The sequence below is a fragment of the Harpia harpyja genome, chromosome 12 (genome assembly GCF_026419915.1).
Source record: "Harpia harpyja isolate bHarHar1 chromosome 12, bHarHar1 primary haplotype, whole genome shotgun sequence".
Taxonomy (NCBI): Eukaryota; Metazoa; Chordata; class Aves; order Accipitriformes; family Accipitridae; genus Harpia; species Harpia harpyja.
The window spans coordinates 24,952,512-24,962,116 of NC_068951.1; the positions used below are offsets into that span (position 1 = coordinate 24,952,512).

Genomic DNA, 9,605 nt, shown 5'->3' on the forward strand with positions numbered 1-9,605 from the left:
GACAGAGATACCCGATGGAGTTTCAGGCACAGCATGCACAGTGGCAAAGGATCCCATAATTCCCCGGCACCAAGTAGTGAAGCTCTGCCTCAGTAACTTGGGGCACACAAGGCATCTGTATGTTACCGAGTGGGGAAATACCAGAGAGGCGTTTAACTACAGGGTCTTCTCAGGCAGGGAAGAAGCTCTGAAGATGGCATCTGAACAGAGCTGGGAGAAAAGCAACTTATCTCCAAAACCAGAGAGACCAAAGAAGGCAGAGCAGCTGTTTCTTGTTCAAGTGGCTGGACAGGCTCCGCAGCATCACGTCCCGTCCTGGGGCTCCAAGCTGCAGCACAGCATTGGTAAACCTCATGCCCCAAGGGCCAAAAGATATGCATGGTTCCTAAAAGGGCACAGAGAAAGCAGTGGAGTGGTGGGACTTTGCAGAGCAGAGGGCTGCAGGGGAACCCCCCTCTCCTGCCCAGCTGAGCGCTGGCAGAGGTGTTTAAAAAAAAATCTCCAAACCCCTATAAAAATTCTTTTAAAAGTCTTTAAAAAACACAATATTCAGATTCAGCTGTACCAAAAAGAGGTATAAAGGGATTTTTGCAGCCCACCATAAGGAAAGGCAAAACTTTACAGGCATGTATCAGCACTGTATTTCCAATAACTATTGTCCCAAGTTCTTCTCAAAACGACAGGAGGTTTACAATAACACTGTGACCCTGCTTATTTCAGGAGGGTTCCTCCCAGCTTTCCCTCAGAGAGATGAGAGAGAAATTATCCTCACTCAAAGATCATTACTGTGAGTTCACATAATCCCACTTTTAATCAAATGATGATTTAAGTGTAAATTCCACTTCATGCTTTTAGGAAAACATTGGTATAATATACACTGCTGTTAAAACCTCATCCTCAAAAAAGATCATTACCACAGTTGCCATTTAACAAAGCAGGAAAAAAACCAGTACAATTCTGAGTTTAGGCAGATACTTCATCTATATCTCTTTCTTCAAAAAGATTAATTTTATATATTAGAATCTCAATATAGTAGTTACAGAGCCCCAAAAGGGAAAGTATGGCAGATAAAGCACACAGAGATATTTAAGCCTCAATTTTTTCCTTCTGGAAGATAAACGTATACATGAATATTCTGCTAATATTCTTCCTTGAGTAATGTGTTTACAAGCAATTGCTTTGAAACCATCACTCCTGTGAAGTTTTAGGAACCTAATTCACTCCTTACTGGCAAAGACATGAAAGTTGGAATATTGACAGGAACATCAAGAGAGTTGAAATTCATTAGCATAACGTTCACATCAAATACAAGGAAAGAAGTGAAATAAATCCACTCAGAAGTTTCAGTGCTCTCAGTAAAAGCCAAGACATTCAAACCACTGCTCGCACCAGGATGCGCTCTTAGCTGCAGAGATGATAGGCCACTTCATCAGCTGGTGTATCATAGCAGTCATGATGATCTGGCTCATTATTCTTGCTAAATTATGCATGCATGATGAAGGGGGTCAGGAGTGAAATCAGAAATCATTCCAGTTCATCATGTGCCAGATCACTGGAAAATCTTCAATAGATACCACAGGCAGGCAGCACACAGGCTGCACAGTCAAGCATTATCTATACAGAGAGATTTCCGTTTCACTTGTGATTACCCTGCTGGTTAATAGTAGGAAAGGATCAGAATGATGCATCAGTGTCTTCTATAGTGAGCTAGAGAATTAAGAAGACCTCAGTATTTATTCCACATCATCACAATGATCCGGAATTACCTGGCTTAGCGTAATCAGAAACGAGCAAATGCTTTGGGGCCCAGCAAAGCGTGATTCCTCCCTCTGAGCAGCAGCATGGCCACCTGCACCCACCTGGGCGCAAGCAGGAGGAGGACTGAATTCTGTCATTTAGCATCTTCACGTCAATGTGTGTGAAATGAAGGCACACAGTAATGCTGGGCTGGCTCCTCCTCTGCACAGCCCCAGTGGAGTGCGGGGAAAGCTTCAAAGATGGGTGCTGGAGGGAATAAAACCAAACAACCCATATATATACATATGGGTTTGCTCCGACATATAAAAATGCACAAGCATTCAAACCCTTGAAACAGCCCGACAGACAGACTCTTGATTCCCAGCCATCCTTCGCTTCCCACTGAGAGATGCAGGGATTTTCATACTAAACTGGATATTCCGGTTCCTCTGAAGATAAGCCCAAAATAGATTTCAGGGCATTTGCTTATTTTAATTCATATGCAAGCCCATCCCACCATGGGATTTCCTCCTTTTGGAGATGGCTTATCTGGTTGGTGGCTGGGTATTTACCATTAAAAGGACTGACCCCCAGAGGAGCTGTTCCCAAAGGTCTGGGATGTGGTGGCTCCCAGCAGACCCCCCAGCAAAGGCAGGCACCCCTGGGTGCCCCAAGCAGGCTGGGTGGCAGGCCAGCCCCCAGCTCACGGTGAGTGATGCTGTCTCCTCCACTCCTATACGTGCCAAGCAGCCGCAGGCAGCTCAGCAGCCCACGTAGCTCGTGGCCTTGCCGGAGAAGAGCCATGCTACTACCATCCATGCAGCCCTGGCCACCCGGCAGCTGTGCTAAAGAGAACCAAGGCCAGCAGGAGAGAGAGATCATTAGGGGTTTTTCCTCCATTTTCCAGCACAGAGAAACAATCCTGCACAGGCAGACTGTCCTAACACCATCAATGCTCGGGTAAAGCACAAAACACAGTTGATGGACCCCAGCAAAGACCAACCGGCAGCTAGCGGAAAGCCGTTTTGTTACTTGCCGGGACTTTTCCCAGCCCAACAGGATGCCAGCAAAGTTGGTTTGCAAGCAGGCTTGCACAGCAGAAGTGCTGCGACTAAATAAACGTGCTCACAGAGGTGAAGCCATCAGCACTGGTAAACCACCACCGCATACCGGGCTGCTGCCATGGCGCAGGCTGACTGGAGTTTCGTCTGGTGGCACTGCCAATCTCACGCGATGCCTGAGGGCCAGAGCACGGGCTCGCTCGGCCCCCGGGAAACCTGCCAGCAGCCCCGGGAGCTCTGCTCACCCCTTGGGGATCCGGGACAGCAGCTAAGTGCTCTTTATCAGTGCTGGGAAGATACGATAGGATGAGAACAGAACAACAAAAGCTCTGAGACATGATTTATGGAGGAAAAAAAATGAGCTTAGTATTAGTTTCCAATGGCATTTAAGTTTCAGAGGCCAGCCAAGACTTCTTTTTTAAAAAAATCCACTTCACTGAAATACTCTTTTCTACAGGGACTTTTCTGTGTTGTGCTTAGATGGTGTTATAACAATAAACAGGCATCTTTGCCTTAAGGGACTGCAGATACTGCCAAAGCAGGCAGCATTTTAAACCTACAATAACCTTTAACTAATTGCAGAAGTCAAGCCAGACAGCCCAAAGAGGCACAGAGCTGGGACTTGGGCAGGCTGGGAGTGCTCTTCAAGGAAGAGTGACACAGCACGGGCTTTTACCCAGGTGCTGCTGCCAACTGGCTTACGGAGAAACTTTACATCACCGTAAAGGCCAGAAACTGCCTTCAAAAACTAACCGGCTTCTTGAACGCCCATACAGTTAACAGTTTGTGAACTGAAGCCAACATGTGATTTCCCAGCCTCCCCGGCAAATTGTGGGGACCAAGAGGAACGTGGAGATGCAGCCCCTGACACGGAGACAGATGCTTCTGCTCCAAGGCACAGGGGATGCTTGGGAGGAACCTGCTTCAGATGAAGGGAAGGCTGACTGCAGCATGGCACACTTGCCAAAAAGTGTTAAAAGCTATGCCGGAAAGCAAGAAGGCAAGTGACTCTTTCTAATCAATTCTCCCCCTCCTCAGACAACAGAGGCTAGCAGAGAAGTGGGACGTGTTTGGGAAGCTGCTGAGCTTTGCTTGTTAGTTGCTCATTGCTTTTCACTGATGAAGATCAATGATAGTTCATTGAGCATCAGCCCTGTTGTGGGGTTACTGGGCTAACGGCTCCAGTACAGCCACTGGAATATTTTAAGTGGGTCTGAAACCACGTTCCTACTCCAGGGATCAAAAGCCTGTAAGTAGGGTAATCCAAACAGGGGCATTAATGCAGATGCTTTTGGCAGAGCCCAGGAGCTGGCAGTGGTCACCGTCCAAGGCCACATGGCTGGGAGGAGACCTGGGCTCCTGTCGTGGTTTAAGCCCAGCCAGCAACTAAGCACCACGCAGCCGCTCACTCACTTCTCCCCCACCCAGTGGGATGGGGGAGAGAATCAGGGGAAAAAAAGTAAAACTCGTGGGTTGAGGTAAGAACAGTTTAATAGGACAGAAAGGAAGAAAATAACAATGATGATAATGACAATAATAAAGTGACAATAATAATAAAAGAATTGGAATATACAAAACAAATTATGCACAATGCAATTGCTCACCACTCGCTGACCGATGGCCAGTTAGTTCCTGAACAGCGATCCCCCCCCAGGCCAACTTCCCCCAGTTTATATACTGGCCATGACATCACATAGTATGGAATACCCCTTTGGCCAGTTTGGGTCAGCTGCCCTGGCTGCGTCCCCTCCCAACTTCTTGCGCCCCTCCAGCCTTCTTGCTGGCTGGGCATCAGAAGCTGAAAAATCCCTCACTTAGTATAACCACTACTTAGCAACAACTGAAAACATCAGTGTGTTATCAACATTCTTCTCATACTAAATCAAAAACATAACACTGTACCAGCTACTAGAAAGAAAATTAACTCTGTCCCAACCAAAACCAGGACAGCTCCCTTGAGGGGCCATGCAGCAGCACTCTGGTGACACCATGGCACAAAGCCTGACCCACTCCAAGCCTTCCCAAAGCCTTCGGGGGGCTGTGAACTGAGGCCCTTTCACCTGGCCCACATCCTAGAGCAGCTCAGGCAGTTTATTTTAAACTGAGTCAATTTTTAGAGTTACTGTTTATGAGCCAACAGGATTTAATTTGAAATCCTACATTGTTTTAAAAAAAATAATTAATTTAAGAGCACCCTCCCCCCAGCCTGGTCCATAAAGCTTTCCCTCGAGATGCTCAATTGAAAGGATCTGGAACTCATCACAGTACCATCTGCCTCTCTCCGAAGAGTGATCAATCATCCTGAGAGTTTAAACACCCACAGTGCCTTAATCTGTTATAGTGTTCAAATCAACCTATTTTAAACAGTGAAAGGGAAGACACGCTGTCCCCTCACAGCACAGCGGTCAAGCCCCAGCTTCCATCCATGCTTGCCAAGCTATAAAACACCAACGTTTCCTAATTTTTACAGTCAGTGCTAAGACAGAGATCCTTCTTCTCAGGGAAGACGCATGGACAGAAACGGAGAGCTACCTGGGACACCAGCTCATACATTGCCCTGGAACAGGGCTGAGGGAGCAGTGTGCATCCCAGCGCATGGGCCTGAGGAGGGATGAGCACTCCCCAAACCTGCTTTCCTTCTGCCCACACACAAACTTTGCCTGGAAGTAGAGAGGAGCAAAACTAATGCCTCATCCTACCATGGTTAACATCAGGGGTGCACGAAGGGCTCCCTCTCCACAAACTACAGGTAAATTCAGAAGTCAGTGGAAACCAAACAGTTACTGATGGCTCCATTCCCCTCTGCTAGGAGGAGGCGAGAGGCCAGGCCAGACCTACAAGACAGCTTTATCCATCCCAGAGCAACACTCATCAATCAACAGATCAAGTACATGGCGATTACTTTTCACTTGCGCTGTCTGCAAGTTTTGGAATTGCACAAAGTGGGTGTTTTGGTCCATATCAAATCACTGCCTGAGAACAAGAGTTGCCCCTGATGCTACTGAGGTCAGCTTCCCTCTGCCCTGCGATGGCTCGGTGCACAAGCTGGGTGCTGCCGAAGAAGGTGGCAGGGGCCACAGCTCTGGTCCCCTCGGGTCCCCGCTGCCCAGTACAGCCCTGTGTGTCCATGAGGCATCACCTGGCCTTTCTGGGACTGGGTTGTACAGAGACACCAAGGGACCCAAAAGAGCTTGCCAGGAGAGCAACAACCAGCCTTTTAAATCCTGCTAGAGTCACTGTCAACAGCAGCACTTTGCTTCTACGGTTTGGATTTAGGACACACCAGTGTAAGCCATCAGTGCCGGTACTGTTATATGAAATACTGGGGGGAAAAAAAAGTAGTACAAAGCATTTACTATCTTTCTGTTTCTAGCAGATGAGTAGGCAGTCTATTAAGAGAGTGGAATTGAATGTAGGGTTTCTTATAACAACCTGGGATGAGACATGCTGTCATCATTGGCTTAGAACAAGTCCTGCTCAAAAATCACTGTTTGTCCAGATTGGCAACAAATTGTTTGTTTTCTTAGACAAGAACACTGGGTAGTCCACTAGTTTGTGATTCATTCTCCACCACAAAGATCTCCACCCCAAGTTTCTCTAACAGACGGCTATTTGTTGACCTGCTAAACCTTTTCTTAGCTTACCTGGAGACACCAGCCATCTTCATTGTGCTCATCTTCATCTACAGGGAGAAACATGGGGCAGCTGAGGGTTCTGTTCATCACTTTACAGTTCGAGCTCCTGGATGTGGCCCTCCTGCATTGGAAACAAGCTGTAGCCATGATGGTTGCAATTCTGGAAAACACATGGTGGTTCAAAAAAGCACATACATCCCACCCCCAAAATTGTCTCTACTGGAGCTTAATAGAAAAGGAAGTAATTTAACGTGCTGTTTGGTATGCATATGCAATATCTAAGAGTTTAAGGACTCCCTATATGGGTGAAGAATAATTCAGGTATGCTTACACACCCAGACCTTGCAGAGGCTACAGACCAGCCTTCCACTGACTCTGCTGAGCCTTGTTACAATAGGGGGCAAAAGATGAGAATGTGGTTGCCAGGAGAGGGGGTAGAATCAAGTGGAAATATTTGAGGATTTGAGAGATGAGTATGTGAATTAGGGGAGTTATAGGAGAAATTTAGGCATTGAAGTTTTGCACTAAAATATACTGGGTTTTCACTGTGCATGTCCAGGAAGCACCTACAGGTTGGACAATTGTCAAAGGGACACCAAGCCATACTATCACTTCAAAGAGGCCACAGTAGGCACCACAGGATAAGTGAAAACAGAACAAATCTGACAGATGCCCTACATTTATGGATTAAAAGAGAAGTTTCCCTGACAAGCTCTGAGCTCAAGCCAATCGCACTGTGTTGCTGTATGCTAACTAGGATGCAACGGAGGCATGAAATGCAACATCTGTCCCAGACCTTTTCCGTCTCAATCCAGCTGAGGATCTCTCAGTCCTGGCCATTAGGCAGATCAGACTGTAACAGAGACGAATCCAAGTCTGGGTATGGATCCTCCTTCAGAGCCACTTCCACCAGCCAGAGCATTGCTGGGTGAAAAAGGATTTTTGGAAACACTTACCTGCGTGATAACTCATTGTCACTGGGAGCCAAAGGCAGCATTTGTCCCCGTGCCACCAGCCAACCAGCTCCACTCTTCTCAGCTAGAAATGAGAAGGAAGGACCACAAGACCTGCTGCCTCTCTGGACTTCACCTGCAGGCCCATGGAGCTCGCCCTGGAGACAGCTTTCGTGACGAAAAGGGCTTTCTTTAGGTAACAAAGCCACATCGGGATCAGTCAAGACTAATAAATAAAAGCCACGGCAAGTCATCCCTAAATCAAAAATATAGTTACAGCATGTGCTTTGGGAAAGAGCACAAAGGGCCAAAACTTAATTTTCCTTAAGTCAGCACATAAAATCATTGGCTAATGTCTGAAACACAGCTGCCTCTGTGATGCCCACTGAGGTTTCTCTGGAGAAGAGAGGCAGAGAAATGTATTCAAGACGTAATGCAAGTAGCATGAGCTAAGCTTTTAATTCTCTTTTTCCCCATCCCCAGGTTTCACTCCAGTGTCACTCACAATGCTGGGTTTTTACTGATGTCTACATCTGATGCATTTTCAAAGCCAAGAAGTGAACAGCACTCAAAACACAGTGAGAGCCACTTGAGAACCTCTTTCCAATATTTATACGAACAACCTCAGAGCTTTGAAAACATCTCAAAGCCCCCACGTCCCACAGAGGCCTTCCATCACACCCGTGAGCTTTGGGTTTGGCCCAGAGCACAGGAAAAGCCTGAACTTGTAAAACAGAGGTTAGTCAGATTTGACTAAACATCTGGTCATCGTCAGCATGGAGAGCAGCACTCCAAGATGGGCGTTTATGATGTTGGCCCCGAACAATTGCTATTTCTTACGAAATGGAGAATTTAACAGTTTGCTGTATACAAGGCTGTTTATTGGCTCCTGTTATTGTTTCCATCGGTTTCCTTTTCCAACACCCAGCTTGCAGAAGAAGCACTAATCACATCCAGCAGACACCTCCCCAGACATCCACCGCGTACTTTACTCTGTCAGCAGCAGTTGCGCTGCGGTCTGCCCCACAGAGACAGCTCTGCCATGGGCTGGGAACCGTCTTGCCGTGCATCCTCGCTGCTCCAGGGTCTGTCCGAGCTGTTTGCAGCACACTCAGATCATCTCCATGGGATTAAAGAAAATACCCGGTTCCAATCGCAATGATAATGCTGACAGAGTTTGCAATTATAAAGAAAATGTAGGCCAGCAATTGCGAATTTGACTCTGCTTGGCAGCAGGGACTCCCTAGCACCTTCTGAAACCCAGCCGCTCTCATCAGAGGTGCCTTCTTTGAGGCAGCCAAGTTGCAAAAACGTTGGCCAGAAATGTGTGAATTAGTCAGTAACTCTGTGAGTAACAGGAAGGGAGGTATAATGACCCAGACGACTGCTGCCTAGTCACACCGGCTGCAGAGCTCTGCAGAAAATGTTAAGAGCATTATTCATCCTGCCACTCAGTGGGGGAATACACTTTCACTGCAAGGCTCTGGGGGACTGTGTCCATCTCTCTGTGCCACATCCATAGAGCACCCACGCTGGGGACCCCTCACATACTGCCACGGGACAAATGGAGAATGGGAGCTATCCTGATGCTATGTCACCACACATTCCCAAAGCCCGTAGGAAGAGGTGATCTCCAGGTCTTCTTTGGAGAGATAGAGAGGATTATTGAATGAAACTGCACGGGGTGACATCCCCCGAAACCCAGCTGTTCTCAATAAGACAGCAACCCGCCAATGGCCAGTACGTATGTGCAGCGCAGCGCCCTGTCGCAGTCTCCAGGCGAACTCAGCCCACATCAACGTCGCGCCAGAGCAGGGAGCCCCATGCGACGCTGACCGGGCTGGGGTTCCTCAGCCATGGAGAGGTCTGTCGATACAAGCAGAGCCCTCCATCAGACCTCGTTTAGGTAACTGCATGGTGCAGATCCCACTACCCCATGCAGACTGCAAGAGCCAACCATACCCAAACCTTGCAGAGGGAGATGCATAGGCTTACCTGTGTCTCTGAACAGCCTTGTTGTGCACATCAGGGTCCTTCACACACTTTGCACTGTGCTTGGAGGGATTCAGAGCAGGAATACTTGAGCATGCACTTTCCTGAACAAAGGTCGCAGCTCCAGATTGTTTCTCTGTGTTCAAACAATCAGGTTAATAAATCAAAATAAGCTCTCAGAAGATTCATGTTCAAAAAGGATTAAAAACATTAGGGTTTTTGCCAGA

At 47.5% G+C, this 9,605-nt stretch overlaps 1 protein-coding gene across 1 annotated transcript; it reads right to left on the reverse strand.

Annotated features, from left to right (window-relative positions):
• Positions 1-1,352: 1,352 nt before the first annotated feature.
• LOC128149657 (uncharacterized) lies at positions 1,353-7,790 on the reverse strand. The gene is made up of 4 exons (XM_052805135.1): positions 7,390-7,790; positions 6,443-6,554; positions 1,860-2,004; positions 1,353-1,477 (listed from the first exon to the last, which is right to left on the reverse strand). Exons 1-4 carry the CDS (start codon positions 7,638-7,640, stop codon positions 1,353-1,355), a joined length of 633 nt encoding a protein of 210 aa, XP_052661095.1. The 5' UTR covers positions 7,641-7,790.
• Between the last annotated feature and the right edge of the window lie 1,815 nt (positions 7,791-9,605).